The sequence below is a fragment of the Phyllostomus hastatus genome, unplaced genomic scaffold (genome assembly GCF_019186645.2).
Source record: "Phyllostomus hastatus isolate PE091 unplaced genomic scaffold, TTU_PhHast_1.1 phas_contig_34, whole genome shotgun sequence".
Lineage (NCBI taxonomy): Eukaryota > Metazoa > Chordata > Mammalia > Chiroptera > Phyllostomidae > Phyllostomus > Phyllostomus hastatus.
Genome location: NW_025333857.1, coordinates 61,202,463 through 61,221,810, shown reverse-complemented (window position 1 = coordinate 61,221,810; position 19,348 = coordinate 61,202,463). Strand labels below are relative to the sequence as shown.

The window sequence follows — 19,348 nt, the reverse complement described above, 5'->3', positions numbered from 1 at the left end:
GCCCTTTCCAGTGACGGGAGCGTGGGCTCAGGGTCAGAACTGGAAGGCTGTCTCTGCCACCGACTTGCTGAGCATCCCTCAGGCATCCGAGTAACCTCTCTGAGCCTCGGTGACCTCCACAGCAGGCTGGCCAGGAGAACTGGGACCAGGGCTCTGAAGCCCCTGGCACGAGTCAGTGTCCTGCAAACAGCCCAGGTGACTGCTGTCATGTTGTGGTCTCGGCAGGTTGGGGACCAGATTCTGGAGGCGAACGGGCGGAGCTTTCTCAGCATCCTGCACGACGAGGCGGTCAGGCTGCTCAAGTCATCCCAGCACCTCATCCTGACCGTGAAGGACATCGGGAGGCTGCCCCGCGCCCGCACCACCGTGGACGAGACCAAGTGGATTGCCAGTTCCCGGATTGGGGACACCGCCACGAACTCAGCAGGGTCAGGTCACGCTACCTACTCGGAGACTCAGGACCCCCCAGGCTGTCTGTGAAAGCCACTGTGTCCCCCTCCTATCCCTTCGCCACGTCCTGACCTGTCAAGATTGCTCCAGGTCCCAGAGCCTGGGGTCTCAGCACCAGGGTCCCTTTCATTTCTGTGCATGACCTTGGGCCTGTCCCTTCTCTCTCCTGGCACCCGTTTCCGTGGAAAGCTGAACCTCGTGATCCAACTCTCTGGTTCTTTATTTGCCTCTGGCAAGTCACTTAACTTATCTTGGGGCCCTTAGTTGCTTTGTCTGAAAAGCGAGTCATAAACCCTGCCCCTCTCCCCGATCTGTGAATGGGAATCTCATCAGTCACCTAGAGGAAAGGGTTTTGGAAGTCTCCAAATGAGACTTAGTTGCTAGATGGCTGAATAGTTGCTAATACTGTAATATGTCACCTTTGGATTCCTTTTCTTTTTTTTTTTCAATTCTCACCCAAGGATACACTTACTGATTTTAGAGCAAGAGGAAGGGGCAGAGGGAGAGAGAGAGAAACATCGATTGGTTGTCTCCCTTATGCACCCTGACCAGGGATCGAACTGGCAACTTTGGTACGTGTCCTGACCAGGGATCAAACCTGCAACCTTTTGGTGTGCAGGGCGACAGTTCAACCAAAGGAGCTACCTGGCCGGGGCTCACCTTTGGGGGTTTCCATCAGAAGCCTCAAACTGGGTGGCGCCCCTCCCAGGCCAAGAACACCCCAGAGCATCTCTCTCCTCCTCGTCTCCTTTTTAACCTTCACAGTGTCATAAATGTGTTAAATTAGTTGCCAACATTTTAAAAGATCCCAGCTTTCCCATTTCAAAACAAAACAAAACAAAATTGGATTTCTGGCTGTTTCTTAAAAATCAGAAAATCTGGCACCTCGAGCCCATTTTTTAATTCTTTTCCATGAAAACATGCTGAACTCCGAGCTGCACCCGCAAGCTGTGTCCCCAATGCTCCTGTCACCCTGTCCCCCCTTCCTAGGACCTGCCTGACCCCGAGGCCGCGGGTTCCCCCTTATTCTCTCCTGTCCTTGCGTTACCTGCCTGCCCCTGGAGGGTGGAAACAACTCAGGAATCTGCAGTGCCCCGTTTTAGAATTGCTGTCCACGTGGGTGGGTTGACTGGGGGGCTGTGAGCCGCCCATCTGTCCAGGGGTTCACGTTCCCTTAAGTAGCCCCAGCGGAGCAGAGGCCACAGTTCTCTCAAAGCTTCGCTTCTCCCACCACATATCGACCCTCTCCCTGCCCGTGCCCATCTGAACTGCGCAGACGTGAGGCTGAACATGCTCCTCTTTCCTCATAGGTTTCCTGGGGACCTCACCACAGACGGGACAGACAAGGTAGGGTGCTCTCTGTCCGCAGGCATCCTTGGCTGCTTCTTAGCCGTCCTGGGGGGAGCCCTGGACCTGGCATGTGTGCGAATGACCCACATACATGATCTCATTCATTTGGGCAGCCTGCTGACTGCCTGTCCATCTCCCATCCCGCACATGTCCGTGAGTGCCGCCAGGTTGTGGGACCATCCCGGACACCATCCCGGACACTGGGGTTAACGGCAGTGAACAGAACAGATCAGGTTCCTGCCCTCTCGGAGGTCACCTCCAGCGAAGGAGACACACATAAAATCAAAACAAACTACATGCATATCTAATCACCAAAGTCGCTCACCACCGTGAAGACAAGGTGCTCGGTGTCACGAGAGAATAACAGACGAGACGCCTAATTTAGAAAACAGGGCGAAGGCCGTCTGAAGTGGTGACGTGGTGTTTGGGCTGTAAACCGAATGTGAGACGGAAGTCAGCGAGATCCCAGTCTGGGGTGGGAGGGGCTGTGCCAGAGCCCGGGACAGGCCGAGGGCGGGGCTTGCTGGACAAAGGGAGAGTGAGGGAGTGCGGGGAGCCAGGGGCACTGGGGACCCGGATGGCAGCAGGTGGGGTGGCCAGATCACACCGGGTGCTGTGGGCCATGTAAGAGGCTTGGCTTCTCACCTAAAATGGTGGGATGCCCTCGGAGCGCTTACTCGGGGAGCAAAAGGAGGAGATCTGTGTTTTTCTAAGATCATTTCAGCAGCTGGGTGTAGGTGACAGGGAGAGGCCGAGGGGAGACCACCGGCACCTGAGACATAGCTAATGACGGGAAAGACAGTGTCGGGAGGGAGTGCAGTGTGTGTGCGCCCATCTGCGCTATATTTTGGAAATCAAGTTACTATTATCCCCAGTTGACCGAGGGAGACATGGAAACCTAGAGAATAAAACAGGAACCCTAATAACACGGCTCCTCTCTGAATGGTCACGAGGATCTGAGGAGATAACACACCTAAAACTGCCGTGTAAGCCGTGAAACACTCCACAACTAACTGCACGAGGCCACTGACCTTGTGCATGTACTGGGAACGTGGCACGCGGGTTTGCCGGGAGGGCCGAGGCCACGGCACGGTCTCACCCCTCGGCCGTGTGGACACTGGCATGGCCTGGCCCCTGGGTTGCAGAGCAGCGCTGTCTTCCTGTCTTTCAGCTGGGGTTTTACAAGGGGCCGGCCGGCTCCCAGGTGACACTGAGCAGCCTGGGGAACCAGACCCGCGTGCTGCTGGAGGAGCAGGCGCGGCACCTGCTGAACGAGCAGGAGCGCGCCACCATGGCCTACTACCTGGAGGAGTACCGCGGGGGCAGTGTCTCCGTGGACGCCCTGGTCATGGCCCTGTTTGAACTTCTCAACACCCACGCCAAGGTGACCTGCACCCCTCCCCGGGCAAGGGGCAGGCTGGTGGGGTGCTGGCGGGGCCTGGTGGCAGCTCTCAAAAACTCTGCATCCCTCCTTGCTCCCCTCTGTCCCTACTTTACTGGGAATCCACAGGGAGTCAGGTCTAAACTGAGCCCTGAGCAAATACTGGTGACCAGGACAGCCCTCTGTCCCGGGGAAGCCCACAGAGTCCTGGGGAGACACACAGTTCAAGTCTCCTGTGATCAGGGCCCTGGCTGACACAGTGGCTTTCAATGCTGAGTGCACAATGAGAATCATCAGGATTGCTCTTAAAAAGCAGTGCCTGGGCCCCACGCTGGCCTGGTTCACTCTGCACATCTGTGGGTGGGCATAGGCCACCGGCAGTTTTTACAGGCCTCCAGGTGGCTGCCGTGCTGCCCCACACAAAGGAAGAAGTGGTAGAATCTGGTGGGAGCTGTTACATTTGGGAAAACTTCAGAGAGGAAATGGAATGTAGAAAGAAGTAGGGGAACGGGGCTCCCGGGGTGTTCAGGTGACTGCAGTCATTCACACTAAGGTGCCAGGGAGGTGGAGTCAGATGATGCTGACCCAGCATCCAAGCCGGGGTGTGTGGACTTCCTCCTGAGGGCAGTGGGGAGCCACTGAAGGTGAAGGAGGGGAGGCCAGTGGTCGAGTTTGCATGCAGGCCATTTGGGGTAGGAGAGGGCCGTCCCAGCAGCTGGTGGGGCTCCCTGCTGAGTGCCCCACTGGTCCCTGCCTCCAGTTCTCACTGCTCTCCGAGGTGAGAGGCACCATTGCCCCCCAAGACCTGGGCCGCTTTGACCACCTGGTGCTGAAGCGGGAGATCGAGTCGATGAAGGCGCGGCAGCCCCCTGGCCCCGGGACCGGCGACACGTACTCCATGGTCTCCTACAGTGACACGGGCTCCTCCACAGGCAGCCACGGCACCTCCACCACCGTCAGCTCGGCCAGGGTGAGTGTCCCTGCCCCATCCCTGGCACCGAGGCCAGCGGGCAAGCAAAGGTACAGTTGGCCCTTCCTATCCACGGGTTTCACGTCCACGGATTCAGCCACCCGTGAACTGAAAATCACTTGGAAACATAAACCCTAGAGAGCTCCAAAAAGCAGAACTTGAATCTGCCCTGCGTCGAGCGCTACGCTGAACGCACGTGAAGGAAGTGTTGCGCAGGCGTGCTCTGCGGTGGCCTGTGTGCAAACACAGACCATGTGCAAGTGCTCTCCCCTTTCATGTGAGGGACCTGAGCGTCCGCGGGTTTGGGGATTCGTGTGGGGCGCTGACCAGACCCCCACGGATGTCGAAGGCTGACTGTCCTGGCTTCGGAGTGAGACCCTTTCGGGTGCAGATCCTGGCACTTACCAACGGTGTGCCTGCCTTTCTGAGACTCATTTTCTTTTTCTTTTTTAATTTTTATTTTTCTGTGTCATTGTTCTGTTTAATTTCTAGGAAGCTGATGGGCTTTTCCTTTGTACTTTTTTTCTTTCCTCTTCTCTCTTTTCAGTTTCTTTACCTGTAAAACCTCGTAGTAGTTGAGCGCCTGCCACGTACCAGGCGTGGTCTCTAGGAGAAAACAGATGTGGCCCTGGCTGATGGGGTTCACAGTCCGGGGGTTCAGGTTGGGGGAGAAAGGTAAAAATCACAGGCAGTGAGACAAATAGAACCAAGAATGACAACCCATGGGAGGCTGCCAGGAGAAGCTGAGTAGTACGTTCGTGGCAGAGGTCCTGGTGGTTTGGGTCTTCCCCAAGACACGCCCTCTTGTCCTGGAGCCCCACGCCTGGCCTGGTTTTGCTCTACACTCTCCAGAACCCCTGAAAAGTGTCTGGTGCATCTCAGGGCATGATTCTGCCCCCCGGATGCTCGGAGGCAAGCTAATCCCAGGAGGTCTTGCAAGGAAAGGGCAGAGGAAATGACCTGCTAGTCTTGATGGGAAAACAACAGTTATTACCGTCCATGTCAGTGGTGCGGAGGGATGGCTGCGGGGGCGCCGAGTGGGAGGTCAGGAGAGCTGGCTGAGCTCCACTCTCCTTTCCTGTCTGGAGGGTTCCTCGCTGCTCTCCCAGAGAGGGAGAGGGTAGTCGAGTTTCCTAAGCACTCTTGCTCCCAGACCCCGAAACGGGAGCCCTCACAGGCACAGTCTCAGCGAGACCAGGTACAGCTGGTCGTCCTGATGGAGAAGCCTGCAAGTGCCTCCAGTCTTCACCCCACCCCGGGCGCCCTCCCCATGCTCAGCCCGGGCTCTGTCTCTCGGGCTCTGAGCCCTTCTGCCACCGCAGTGCTTCGGCCTCCTGGAAACCCAGGTCTGCTCTGACCGTCTTCTGAACAGGGCCCGCCTTCTTCAGGCTCTGCCTTTTGCGAGCAGGTGTGACCTGGGACACGTCACCTCTTGCACCTCAGTTTATACATCTGCCAAATGGGAATAACAACCCCAGCCCACCTGCTGCAAAGTCCCAGGGTTGCCCCAAGGTGAACAACCATCCCCCGAAGGCCATTTTCTGGGACAAGTGTCATTTCTGCAGGGCAGTGAGGACTCCTGGTTTCCTTCACGGAGGCAGTTAGAGGGAAGCAATGCTGGTTGTGGCAACAGGGCCTCCCCCCTCGCCCCCTGCCCCATCCCTTCATTGTCTCTGCCCAAAGCATTCAAAGTACAGAGAAAAGAGAATCATGTTTATTTTGCCGCTGCATGTGTGTGCACACGTGTGTGTGTAAGCATGCATATGTGTGCAAACATGCATGTGTTTGGGGGTTTTGCTGTGCCCACCCTATCCCTAATATTTATTTGATGTATTTTTCTTTTTGCCTTTTGCCCACCCTCATTCCTTAGGAACGGCTGCTGTGGCTTATAGACCTGATGGAGGTACCGTCCACTCGGCTGGGTGGGGCTGTGGGAGTCCCTTAGTTGGGGCAGAGGTACGGGGCTGTGGCCCTTCCCACCCACCACCCCTGTACTCAGCCCCAGAAGGAAGGGAGGGCTCTTCTCGGTACTCACTCTCTCTCCCCGGGTTTTCTCAGGCTCTGTAATGAGAATGCCCTCCGTTCAAATCACAACCCTGCCGCTTCCTTGCTGTGCAACTTCAGGAAGTGGTTTCACCTCTCTGAGCTCAGGTTTAGGATCTGTAAAATGAGGATGGTGATTTTTGTGCTGTGCAGCTGTCGAGAGGCCTCTCGGCCTTTCATATGTCAGACACTCTGTCTGTCTGGATGTTTTCCTTCCCACTTTATATGGCCTGGCTGTCTCCTATGTGTGCTTTGGCCCTTAGCTCACATGCCACCTCTTCCTAGTAGACCTCCCTGATTTTCTTGGAGAGGGGTGACTTTTAACCTCTGGTTTCTCCCAGCCCCTGGACTTCCCTTTGTCATGACTCTTACCTCATTATAGTCTAATAATCTTTACCCGCCTGGCTGGTTACCCACCTTGACCACGGGCTGTTTGGAGACAGCAACTGTGTCTGCAGTCCCCACTAAATCCCCAGTGCTTAGCACAGAGCCTGGCCCGTAACTGGCGCCTCTGTCAATAATAATAGTAGCTGGCATTTGTCAAGAGCATGGCTCTGGGGCAGTGCTTTCCCATCACAGGTTCTCTGAGCCTTGCAGTAACTAGGAGTGCCCAGTATTGCTATGGTCGCCACTCTACAGAGAAGAAGACTGACGCTCAGAGAGGAGAAGCGGCTTGCTCAAGGTCGCGGAGCCAGTGAGTGCTAGGGTCAGGATTCACCCCCGGCCCGCTGGCCGCTGAGCTGCTGCTCTCAACCCCTGCCGTCAGGTCGCGATGCCTCCCCAATGGATCCTGCCTGCTACTTGTTAATGTTACCTGTCTGCCTGCCTGTCTGTCTGCCTGCCTGTCTGTCTGTCTGTCTCCTGCTTCCCTCCTCCTAATTTGTCTGTTCTGTCAACAATGCTGGCTGGGTGCTTGCTGGGTGCCGTCTACAGTCCTGGGTGCCAGCATACAGTAGTGAACAACACGGAAATCCTTTCTGTTATGGACTTAGGGTCATGCCGGGATGTAAGTGAGATAAACAACTCACAGCCTGAGCCTGAGAAAGACACAGTGTAAGTGGTAAAGAGGGCTAAGGGGAGAAGTAAGCAGGAAGGGGACTTGGGCAGAGGGAGGGGTGGTCCAGAAGGGACTCCTGAGGATAGACGGGGAAGAGGAGAGGGCATTAACCATGCCCTCCCTGAGGCTGGAGTGAGCCTGGAGTGTATGAGCAAAGTCTGGGGGCCGTGAGGCTGGAGCTAGGGGGGTGCTGCAAAGGGCAGTGGTTGGTAGATCAGGGGCTGGAGACTTTGACTTTAACTCTCAGTGAGGTGGGAGCCGTTGGCAGGTTAGAGCCAGGCCGACCTGGTCTGCCTTAGTTTGAACAAGATGCCTCTGATCATCGAGAACAGACGAGGGTGGGTTGGTACCAAGCCCAGGTTCAGTCCCAGGAAAGGCCTGGGGGGTTGTGCAGCCTGAGCTGCTGGGAGACATGAGGACGAGCACTGCAGGCACCAGCTCTTCCCGCTGCCTGGTTCGCCCTGGCCTTGGTGTCTCCTGGGCACCACCGCCTTCCACACACACAGCGGGGCTTGGACCAGACGCCTCGTGCTGCTGCCTGTGTGCGGAGCCACAGGACAGAAATGTCTCCTCCCGGGCATCCTCCTGCAGGAGGTCAGGGCACCAGGCCCCATCCTGGGAGTGAGGAGCCCCACACCCTTCCTCTGCTCTGCCCCCACCATGCAGCGTGCCTTCGGGAAAGCCCTTCACCACCGCTGGCCTCAGTCTCCCCATCTGTATGACCACGGGAGACACCCTGCCAAGGCTCCTCTAACTCAGATTCCTAACCGTTGGGAGCTGCTGGGCTGGGAAGTACTCGAGGGGAGGCATGGAAAGGAATGGCAGCTCTAACCCCCACCACTTCCCCGTGCGCCTGGACAAGGGCTGCAGCATCGCTCCAGAGCCTGAGCCTGCAAAATGCAGTGGTACCCCAGTGCTTGTCGTTAACATGCTCCAGAACTTGTGATGAGCGCTGAAACCGATGGGCACCAAACAATGAAGCATTTTCTCTTGCTGGCTGGTGGTGGACTCCTACAAGTTCTAGCAAGTACAACAAGTCCCAAGCAAGCACCTTTTATCCTCATCAAAATGCGATGCGTACAGGGTCTAATGAGTTCTGAAGCTGACGAGTGCCAAGGTGTGACTGTAATGTGTATTCACCACTAAGTGAGTGCTAGGCTCTGGTCTGCAGCAATAGCATTTATTAGTGAGCTTTGGCTGCAGTAATGCTGAGTAACAATCAACCCCCAGATGTGGATGGACAACAACCTAAAACATTTCTTATGGCCCAAATCCCTGACCTCATGGAGCTCATGTGCTCCTTAAGCCTCCATTAAAATACCTGTCACGTACCAAACAAACAAAAAAATAAATACAATGCCGGTCACTGTGCTTCAGCCTCTCCCGGAGTTTGTCTCCCCCAGTGAGCAGGGAGAGTGGGGTACAGGCAGGAACCACATCTTCCTCTTGTCTGTGTCCCCAGGGCCAGCCCAGGGCCTGGAGCAGAGCTGGGGCCCGGGAAATGTGGAGCAGAAACAAATGAAACCACACTCCTGGCCACACAGGATTCTCTTCTAACATTCTGGCTTCTAAATGTTTGCCTCCCTTATCATAGGAAAATGTGCTTTGCCTGGCACTCAGGCAAGGTGGCAGGCAGCTGGCTATCAGTGACCCAGATGCCCCGGACAGTTGCCCCAAATGGAACCAGTTTCCATCTTGCCCGAATCTCCGGGATCACGCGACACGCTTATCAATTCCAGCTCAAACGCGGGTCCTCCTGCAGCCGCTTTCCTTTCAAGCCAGATGCAGCCAATCAATGGAAGTTAGGGGCAGCCCTCCCCCCATCAACAAATTGTGTTTATTTCCCATTTGTCTAATAGAGACTCAGCCCTGGGAATTTTTTGCTGCCTCCAAACAGTATCATTCTCCTCCCATAATGAAGTCGGCCAGGAGAGCTGCGCTCGAGGAGGCAGGCCGTGCCTGACAGTTACGGAATTCTTCGTCTCATGCATCACAGGCTGTGGCAGGGGGGCTCTAGGGCGTGAGCTTGGGAATCTCACACACGACCTCCTGACCCGTAGTTGTGTCACCTCGGGCAAGTGACTTCAGCTTCAGAGCCTCAGTTTGTGCATCTGTCTCCTGGGCTGCTAAGACCACCTATCTGTGGGTTGTCCTGAAGATTCCGTGAGATCAAGAGTGGACTTGAAGGTGTGGAGTCCATGGAGGTCAATTCTATTGATACTCTAAAGGCTGGCAAAGGGCATTGCAAAGGAAAAGAGGTGGTAGAGGTCAAAGTCAGCCTCGTAACCACAGAGCAGATGCCACTGAAGTTGAGGGTGGCAGCTGGGACTTGCCAGCCTTAACCGCAACGCTTTTTCACCTGAATTTGAGAGGGTTTGTGTTGCAGGCCTCTCCTGTGCCCGGAAGGGGCTCCCTGGGCCTGCCTGCCGATGTGGGGGCAGGGCCCCTACCCCTGAAGGCCTTACTGCCCTTCTCCGCCTGCAGGGAGCTGAAAAGGGGGCCCAGGAGTGGCTGCCAACCCTTCGCTGCATCAGCCTCCTCCCTGAGAGCCTCTATGCCCCTCTCCTCTTCCAGACTGAAAGGAGGGTGGGGAAGCTCAGGCCTGTGTCGGGCCCTGTGGGGAGCAGGAGGAACCTGTCTGTTCACTCACTCTCTCACTCAGGAAGCTTTTGTGAGCACCTCCTCCATGCCAGGCTCTGGCAGCCATGAGCAGGAGACAGAGGTGCCTGCCCTCCTGAAGCTTAGCATGTCCATTCGGGGAAGCAGCCTCAAATCAAGCCATCTATGTAATCCACACTTTGATGAGTGGTTGAGGGGTGGTGTGAGGGCAGGGGACCGGGGCCCTGACCAACCTAGGGCACTGCAGGGGAGAGATGTCTGTGCTGGGATCTGGAGTCACTGGCGTCAGCGGGATAGCGCAGGGGGGCGGTGAGGGCCCTGAACTGCAGGTGGTTGGTGGGGCATGAGTGCTGGGACTGCAGGGGCGAGAGGAGGGTCAGCAGCAGGAGGTGCCAGGTACTTGGGTTTAATTCTGAAACCGTCGAGGGTCCTCAGTAACAAAGTGACTCAATCCTGTTTGAAGCTTTTAAGATGCGTCTTCTGTGTATGGAGAGAGCTCAGAAGGGGCAGCTGGATGAGGGTGTCCCTATCTAGAGACACAGGTATATTTTCCGGGTGCTGATCAGGTGTGCAGGTATGCTGTCAGGTGCTGTCCAGGTGTGCAGATAACACTGTCAGGTGTGGTCCAGGTATGCAGGTACATTGCCAGGTAGATTAGCTGTGTAGCCCCATCCCAGGAAGCTGCCCAGTGCCCAGATGAGGGCACCACAAGGCTGGGGTGTCCTTTTCCCCTTGAGGAGAATGGCCCATTCGCTCCTGAGAGGCCTCAGCCTGAGCCTCCCCCCCCAACCATGAATCCCCCACAGGCATTAGTAACCCTCAGGGCGACTACAGCTTTGCTTCTGCTGGTGTCTGAAATGAGGAACATTCCTCCCAGCCAGTCCTTTTCAGAGCATCTGCATCCCTGGGTGGGCACTTGGGGAAGGGGAGCGGGGGCTGGAAGCCCTTTCCTCCAAACAGAACCAAGTCCGCCAACCAGGTCAGGGCCTGCTGGAACCTGGACCAGCCCTGCTGCTCTCGGAGCGGAGCCCCTGTGCTCCCTCCCAGTTATAACATTGCAGTTGGAGCAAGGATCAACTCAGGACGGAGGCTCTTCACCTTTTCTGTGCCAGAGACCCCTCCGGCAGGCTGGGGAAGCCCTGCGACCCCTTCTCAGGATCACAGTCGTAAATGTTGAAAAATAAAGCATGTCCACAGAATCGCAAAGAAAAGAAATCCTAAGGAAATGCCATTTTCAAAATACCAACACCAGTTGTAACAAGTGTGCTTCTTTATTAGCGTGCCCAGTAACCGGCTGGCCGATAAGGGCTGTAACTGGAGGCCGTGACCAGCATAAATGGGCTTCTGTGGCACGGGCCACGGCCGGAATGTGATGTGAAAGGTCTGTGACTTAGGTCGGGGTCGGCGTCACGGGCGCTGCAGGTCTGCTGGGCTGGGTCGCCTCCATTTGTGATGGAAGGAAATGCTCCCGTCCAGTTAGAGGTCAATGAAGGTGAAGGTGCCGTGTTTTCACCCAGCCAGGCTCACAGCCCCCGAGGTCCCTTCTGGAGCCCTGGCTTCCAACGGGTATCCTCGGGGCTCTTCCAGCCCTGCCCCAGAGATTCTGGGTCACACTCTCTGTCCACCGAGTGACATCCTTTTCCGCAGACTTCTGTGGTGGCCTGTGGGGAGGGGGAGGAAAGGAGCTGAAATGGGGCAGAAGGAAGCCCCGTCTGTCTACGGCAAACAGGCGCCCTCGGGCCAAGGCAGTGCCCCCTCCTCTCTGGAGAGGTTCGTGCTCAGACTTCCCAGGGACTTTCCGGCTTCTGTGGTTTGGTGGTCAAACGTGGCGGGGGGCGGGGGGTGGACAAAAAGGCCCAGGGCCAGCCCGGCATCGGGGCTGTTCCCGTGGTCTCGGCTGCCCAGCGAGTGTGGGTTCCAGCCCTCTGCTCTGGGATCGTGTCCCTCCCGGTCCGCTCCCCTGGCCTCCCCCCTCAGCTCCAGACTCCCACCGCACTCCTCGCTTGGAGCCAAGTCAGGAGCAGGATGTGCTGTCGCCCCAGCGTGGTTGTCACCCCCGCATCTGGCCCCGTGACCCTTTAGGACACGCAGACCTGTCCTCTGCACGCTGGGCAGACCCGCTGCCCCGAGACATCAGGACTTTATGACCCAGCCCACATTGCTGTCCTGCCCCTCCCCCCACTCCGCCTTCCATGGGGTGACAAGTGTCTCTTCCCCAGCCCCTGCTCTGGCTGTGCCACCAAGCCCTGCTTTTCTTGCCTCTCCTTTCTCTCTCCCTCCGCTCCCCCTTCTAGGCCTTTTCTCCCAAACCCTCTTCTCTTTTTCCTTTTATTCTCACTTCTCCCTCTCTGGTTTCCCTCCTTGTCTCTCCCTGTGTCCTGTGACCTTCCAGAAGCCTTTGTGCCTCGGTGCCTCAGTTTTTCCACATACAGAAGGGGGAGCGCCACCCAGCCTCGGGCCGCTTCTTGCGCATTTTGGGGGGAGTGGAGGGGGGAGCCTGTTGTCCTGACATCAGAGTAAAGCAGCAAGAAGAACAAAGGGCTGAAAATAGCACCTTTATGTAAGAGCCCTCCCATTGTAATGAGGGGAAGGAGGCCCAGAAACCAGAGAATTGGGCTGGAGGGAGGGGACGGAGGGGGCTCGTTTTGCTGAGGTGGCACCTGGGCCTGCACACCTGCGTTTCCAGGATCAGGAGTCCAGCTGGCAGAGGTCGGCGCAGGTGATTGCCTCTCATCACTTCATTTCATGGTGTCCCCACAGTTCCTTCACACCAGACTCCTGGGATATCTGGGCCCTGGCTGGGCCAACTCAGACACAAAGGAGGTTCTTTTTCTCCAAAGGAAAGGGGATTTTCTGAATTGCCACAGATTGGAGGGCGAAAGAGATGGGGCAGCAGGTGCTGAGGGTATCCTGGCCCTTGTGGGAAGCAGTCTGGATCACAGTCAGACCTTAAATGAGGTTCAGCTATCTGCCCCTTCCTTGCTGTGTGACCTTGGGCAGGTGGCCTTCCCTCTCTGAACCTCAATCACCTCAGCTGTGGAACGGGTGAAAGATCCCACCAGGTCTAATTCTTCAGCTGGGCTCCGGCCTCAGTGGGTGCAGGAGAAAAGGAACTCCAAGAAGCTGGGGCGAGGGGTGGCCAGGATGCGTAGGCCGGCTCCTGTGTGAGCTCTGACCTTGATCCTCCTCAAAACCTGTTCTGCGAGTGTTTCTGCTGACACATCCCCCGGGTTCTTAGCCTGCTGTCTGCAGCTATTTCAGATGCACAAGGAACATGGCTCGGGGACTCGGGGCACCTGAGCGTCTGGATCCGGCAGATGGAGTCTGGCCGGGCTGGGCTCCGACCCGTCTGCCATTTGCTCCACTTCAGGTCTCCCTCCCAGAGCTGGCCGTTTGTCCTGCTCCTCCCTCCCTCCCTCCTTCCCTCCCCCCTTTATGCCTGCCTCACTCTTGGCTCCAGGATGCCATTAGTAGCAGAGAATGGCTGAGGCCAGGGGCCAGCGATGGCTGTGTTCTCTCCTGGTCAGGAGACAGTCGCTCCTGGGGCATCTAGTGCCTACAGTATCATGGCGCTCTCCAGTTCTGGGGTCGGGTAGAACTGCACGGACTTTGGGATCACCCTGGCCTGGGTTAGAAGGCTGATCTGCTGTAAAATAGCTCTGTAACCCTCTCAGAGCTTATGTACAAAAGACGTGGGCCAGGGAGAATCAAGGTGTTTGTCTCACTGCGAGAATCAAATGAGATCGTGTAAGTGAAATGCCTAGTAGAGGGCCTGGCACATAGTAAGCCTTCCGGTTTGTGGTTCTCTGATCTCCTGCCTTCTAACACAAAGTCACGCCCCCCCCCACCCCGCCACCTCTCGTGTGGTCAGCAAATACACTCTGTGTCGTCAGGCTCTGGGGTCTTCCTTTCCCCCTCTCGTGGGTCCTTTCATAACTGCCAGCCCCATCGGTGATCCTGAGCAAGAGTATTTGGGCAGCTGTGTGTGCATGGAGCTCTGCTTGGCGTTGGGGACACAGTGATCCCAACACCGTCTTTTGTCCCCATGAGCTTCCCTCATAAGCCAAGGCTGCCTGACAAATGTTTGTTGACTAAATATAAATGCTGGAAGCTCCTGATGTATCTGAACAGGACTAAATCCCATGTCTTTGGTCCCACCATGCACTGTCATCTGTGTCCCGAGGGTGCCTGCCGGTTGAGCTCTGGGGGCAGGTGACAGTGCTACATTGGGCTGTGTGGAGGCCCTTGTCTTTGCTGAAGGCACTTCCCAGGCTCCTGACCCTCATCGTGTCTCCTGCCGCGATCAGGACTGTGACTGCCTACTCTTGGGAAGTCACTGCGTGTCACCAGCCTCGCTGCGCCATTCACGTTCACTGTAGATGGTCCGTGTCGTCCAGGGTGCACTGGCACTGGACTATTCTGGTGCTGGAGTTTGGAGGGGGGTGTATGGGAGGCTGCCATTTCCTTTCCATCGAGGTGTTCACACAGAGCCAGGGCGAGTCTTGCAGCTCCTCGGTTGCAGAAGCACATTTGCAAGGTCTCAGGCTTCCGATGTGGGTAGTAGCCACCTTCCCTTGTATACTCCACCAGGCTCCATTTGAGCATTGTTTAGGTGTTAATACATCAACCCCGTGAGGGAGGGACTGTTGTCACTCCATTTTACAGGTGAGGAAACTGAGGCACAGAGCAGCTCAGGGACGTGCCCACCATCAGTCAGCTGTAAGTGGAAGAGTTGGGTGTGATCTCGAAGAAGCCAAAACTGGTGCCACTAGTCAGAGGGTGAGAGAGCAGCCCCATGGCTCACCCTCCGCAAGGACCCCAACTGTCCTTGCGTCCCTGAGGGTGCCAGCAGCATCTCCCTTTGACGCAGTGTGCAGGAGACGGAGTCGGAGGTGGCAGGAGCCTGTCAGGAGGCGGAGGTTTGCGCGTGAGCCTCTGCTGTGTTAGTCAGCGGGCCAGTTGTCCCAGCCTGACTTTGCCCCAGAGGCGTCACGGGACCAGATGAGGCACCACGGAGACTCTGGGAGGGAGAGTCTCAGAACCATTGGTGGGTTCCCATGCCTGGTCTCCGTGATGGTGTGCCCTCTGTCCACCCAGATGCTCCAGGCTTTGGGAGGGTCCCTGGAGATGGGGTCCGTGTGGATGACCGGGCGGCCTCTGTCCAAGTCAGGAAGCCTCTGTCCCCGCCCACTGCCCTCACCCGCATTCAAGGCACCACGAAAGCTCTGTGGATGCAATGACAGCGGCAGCCACCTCACTGGGTGCTCTGCCTGCTCAGGCCTCCCCCCCGCCCTGGCAGCCAGAGCGATTGATTGATTTCATTTACTCATCAGTCCAGGTGTGGATTCATTAATTTGCTTAATAAATATTTGTCAAGCACTGTCCTCCTGAACACTGAGGACAGAGCAGGGACCAGGTAGTTCCAAGTCCCTCCTCTTGGAGGACTTTTTACCCTACTGACGGACAGTTAGCAAGTGAATGGTATGACGTCAGGTGGTGATGCAGCAGGGTCAGGGGTTAGTGTGGGATGGACGGGGAGGGGGGCATTTGAGTCAGGGCTGGTCTAGGAAGGCCTCGCTGAGTCAGAACTAAATGCTGTGCGGGAGCGAACCAGGTCCCGTGGGCAGAGGCACCGAGGCAGGACTGTTCTACCCAGTTGGTGGGAGGAGTGGCAGAATGAGCGCAGAGTCTGGAATCCCCTCGAGTAAGAAGGAAAGGCCCCGAGGGGTTATGAGCTGGGGAGGGACAGTGTCTGACTTGCGTCTCAGGGATTACATCTTGGCCGCTGTGCAAAGAACAGTGAGTGATCAGTGCAAAGGAGGGAAGTAAAGCAGGGCGGGAGCTGGGGCTTGTGATTGAAGGAGGGTCATCAGGGTGGACCTCAAGGAGGTGGTTTTTGAGTAAGGTCTTGGGGGTGAGCGAAGGGAGCATGCTCTGTGGATAGCTGAGTGGAAGAATGTTCTAGGCCGAGGGAACAGCTTGCGTGGAGGCCCTGACATGCCTGCATTGTTCGAGTGCAGCTTGCCAGGAAGTGAGCAAAGGGGAACTTCTCAGAAGGCAATCTTGACCACATCTCCATGGCAACCCACTGCCTTCAGGCTCAGCTTCAAGTAGCCCCATGTTTGACTCTTGTGGAACCTCTGGAAGATTCTCAAACATCTATCCTTTCTGCTTTATGGATGCCTTTTCCTCTGAAACATCCCTCTTTCCCTCCTTTGCCCAGCTTGCCCACAAGACTCAGCTTTTAGCTGTGCTCCCTCCTCCAGAAAGCCTCCCTTGATAACCTCTCCCCAGCTGCATTATATGTCTGTTTCCTCACTCTGTGCAGTGTCCTCTGTGCTCGTTTGTATCAACTCCACTGTCTTTAAACTACTGCAGGCAGGGGTCACGTCTTACCATCTCTGTGTCCCAGGCCCTACAGTCTAGAGCATTGAGACTGCACAGGCAGAACTGATCTGTGCACCTGAGACTTGAGCTAGGTGTTGGTCACGGAGGCTTCGCCATCCGAGGCTCTGTGGGGTGGAGAAATGGCTCCCCCAAGCCCTCAGGAGAGCCAGTTTAGAGAGGGGTGCTGCCCGGCCTTCCAGCAAAGACCTAGAGATGGCCTTTCGGCAGCTAAGGGTCACTTGAGAGAGCGCGAGGCTTCTTCTGGTGAATCAGAGAAGGAAGGAAGAAATGGGCATTTTTGCAAAGTGAGGTCCATCTAACCCTTAACCACCCCCCTTCACACTACTGACACCATTGAAATTAGAACAGGGAGAGAGAGGGAGAGGGACTAACTTTCCCCATCCACCTCTCATTTGCATCTGCCGTTTGCACGCCTTCCTGGGACTCTGTGACAAGCAGTGGAGAGAGAGCCCTTGGGGTCTGGAGTTGTGGATGGAGCACGTTGAGCAGCACCAAACTTCAGGAATTCCTGGTCAAGGCCACGGCCACCCCACAGCATCTCCGGGGAGTTCTGGGAAGGCCTGGAAATAATCAGCAGGTCTCAAAAATTGATTTCAAAATGACCAGCAAGGACATTGACATGAATTTTAACGCATAAAATGAATTCCAACAGATTGGGTCATGTCAGGGGTCACGGAAACCACGTGAGGGTGTCACAGGGTCCACAGACTTCGGAGTCTGTTTTATTCTTCTTGGCTTATATTCGCTCACATTGTTTTCTTCTCCGTTTCTAGAACACTTTGGACGTGGAGGAAACTGGCGAGGCTGTCCAGGGCAATATGAACAGTCTCCCGGACGTTTCCCTGGTAAGAGGCTCTCTGCCCGTCCTTGTGTTTTGCCATCCCTGGTGTGTGAGGCGCAGGGGGCTGGCTCCTTGGTGCAGACCGTGGGTGGAGAGAGGGCCCGACGGTGAGCTCTCAGACTCAGTCCCAGGCCTGTGCACAGTGTGTCCCTCCGCTCTCTCCAGTGGGGGCCAGGACGGCTCCTTCTGGCGTTTTAGGTGGGGCTATCGGGCTGTTTGTTTGCCCAGTTAGCGTCACTTTGGATATGTCATCCAAACGTTTTCACAGCGAATGCCGAAACACGGGCACGTGGAGAGAGCTCCCTGAAGAGGTAACGGTACTGGGCTGGAAATGGAAGCTCAGCACGACCTTATGCCCAGGTGCACGCACCATCAGTCCAGGCAGCGTTACTTTGCGATTCTGACCCAAATAACTTTTGAGTGGCTTGGGCTCTGGAGCCAGACTACCTAGGTTCAAATACCACCTCTGCCCCTGGCTCCCAGACGTTGGGCAAGTTTCTTCACCTCTCTGTTCCTCAGCTTTCCCATCTGTAAAATGGAGATAAGAGGAGTGTAAGGAGTATACTAACCCATACGTTTGCCGCAAGGGGTGAGCTAGTTAACTTAAGTCGAGCATTTGGAACAGTGCCTGCACTGCCGTCAGAGCTATGCGAGTGCTGGGTATTGGCACAGGTGGGGGTGGGGGGTGGGGCGGGCAGTGGGGAATAGTAATGACGCTATCCGCTATCCATAGCTGCCACTCTCCCAGCACTGCCGGGTGGGAGGTGCCTCGCTCACCATGATACACCTTGCCGCTCACATCCCACAGCTCTGCTGGCAGGTGCAGTTTTCCGGTTGCCCAGGGGCGCACTCAGAGAGCTGCTGTGCCTTGCCTGGGGCCACATGGCACCCCAGCCTGTGTGTCTGTCCTCCTCTGTCCACACTCTCTGCCTCTAGTCCAGTCCCACCTCCCGTCTCTAGTAGCCAAAATAATCCTCTAAAAGGAAAAGCCAAAGAAGTGCCTTTTTTGTTTTTCCATTTTCCGCATCCCAGCTCTAATTAAGTCTTGTTCCCTGTGACAAGCCCTGGCTGATGCCAAGAACTTCAGTTCCCAAAGGTAATGGTGCCGTCCCCAGGGATGCAGCCAGGATCCCGATGCTTATCAGCGGCCGAGATGCTGGGAGAAGTTTTCCACTCGGTGTTGCATTATTCAGGGCAGTGTGGCCAAGAGCCGATAGAGCTGGGACAGAATTCCAGCCAGGCCTGGCCCACTCGGCTGCCAGACCTCCTCTCTTCCAGCCGCCATGGGCTCTGACTCCTTCTATTCCTGTTGGGTCTTTTGGCAGGATGATGTCAAATCCGCAGCTGAGGGGCTGCCTAGCTACAAGCTGCCTCCTCCCCCACCACCTCTGGCCCAGCCGAGAAAGCCGGGAAGCCAGGACCCAAAGCTACTTTCTTCCACGTCTTCCCACTCGGGCATCACCTTCTCAGCTCCGCAGAACCACAGCCCGCCGGCGGGCACCACACCAGCCCCAGAGGCCCCCTCAGCACAGGACGCGCCCTCCTCCCCCATCTACGCCTCCATCTCCCCTGCCAAGCCTGGCGCCAAGAGGCCGCTGGATGCCCATCTGGCCCTGGTCAACCAGCACCCCATTGGCCCCTTCCCACGGGTCCAGTCACCTCCGCACCTGAAAAGCCCCCCTGCAGAGGCCACGCTGGCTGGGGGCTGCCTCCCACCACCCTCCCCCTCGGGCCGCCCAGAGCAGACAGGCACAAACCAGCACTTCGTTCTGGTGGAGGTGCACCGGCCGGACAGCGAGCCGGACCTGAACGAAGTGAGGGCACTGCCCCAGACACGCAGTGAGTACGCGCAGACACTGGGGGCTGGCTGGGCTCCTGTGCCCACTGTGTGATTTTGCGGGGAGGGCAGGCGTTCCATCTGGGTTGATTTGCCCATCAATACAGTGAAAGTGGAACAGGTACTCACCTAGCAAGGGGTCTGGGAGTCTGAGGGTCAGGGTGGCTGGGGAACAGGGTCCTGAGCCCCCACCAAGGGGCTTTGGAGCCAGAGACATGAGCACGAGTCCTGACTCTGCCGTGTCCTAGCTGCGTGACTGTGGGACAGGCCTTGTGCCCCTCTGAGCTGTTTGTCTACGCTAGAATGGAGGTGACATTGACAGCCCTGCCAGGCTGTGGTGAGGGTTGGGCTCCTCCTCCTGAGCCCCCAGCCCCAGCCACCCTGCCCTCATC

At 56.6% G+C, this 19,348-nt stretch overlaps 1 protein-coding gene across 5 annotated transcripts in view; it reads left to right on the top strand.

Annotated features, from left to right (window-relative positions):
- WHRN (whirlin) overlaps positions 1-19,348 on the top strand; it is a 77,666-nt gene that overhangs the window by 54,909 nt on the left and 3,409 nt on the right. For 3 of the 5 annotated variants that reach the window (XM_045840765.1, XM_045840762.1, XM_045840761.1), the window contains 7 exons: positions 226-428; positions 1,761-1,797; positions 2,972-3,184; positions 3,942-4,151; positions 6,022-6,054; positions 17,052-17,123; positions 18,445-18,958. In XM_045840765.1, coding sequence (XP_045696721.1) covers positions 226-428; positions 1,761-1,797; positions 2,972-3,184; positions 3,942-4,151; positions 6,022-6,054; positions 17,052-17,123; positions 18,445-18,958 — 1,282 coding nt within the window. The remainder of the gene's footprint in view (positions 1-225; positions 429-1,760; positions 1,798-2,971; positions 3,185-3,941; positions 4,152-6,021; positions 6,055-17,051; positions 17,124-18,444; positions 18,959-19,348) is intronic. The other 2 variants (XM_045840764.1, XM_045840763.1) reach the window with 1 other exon arrangement.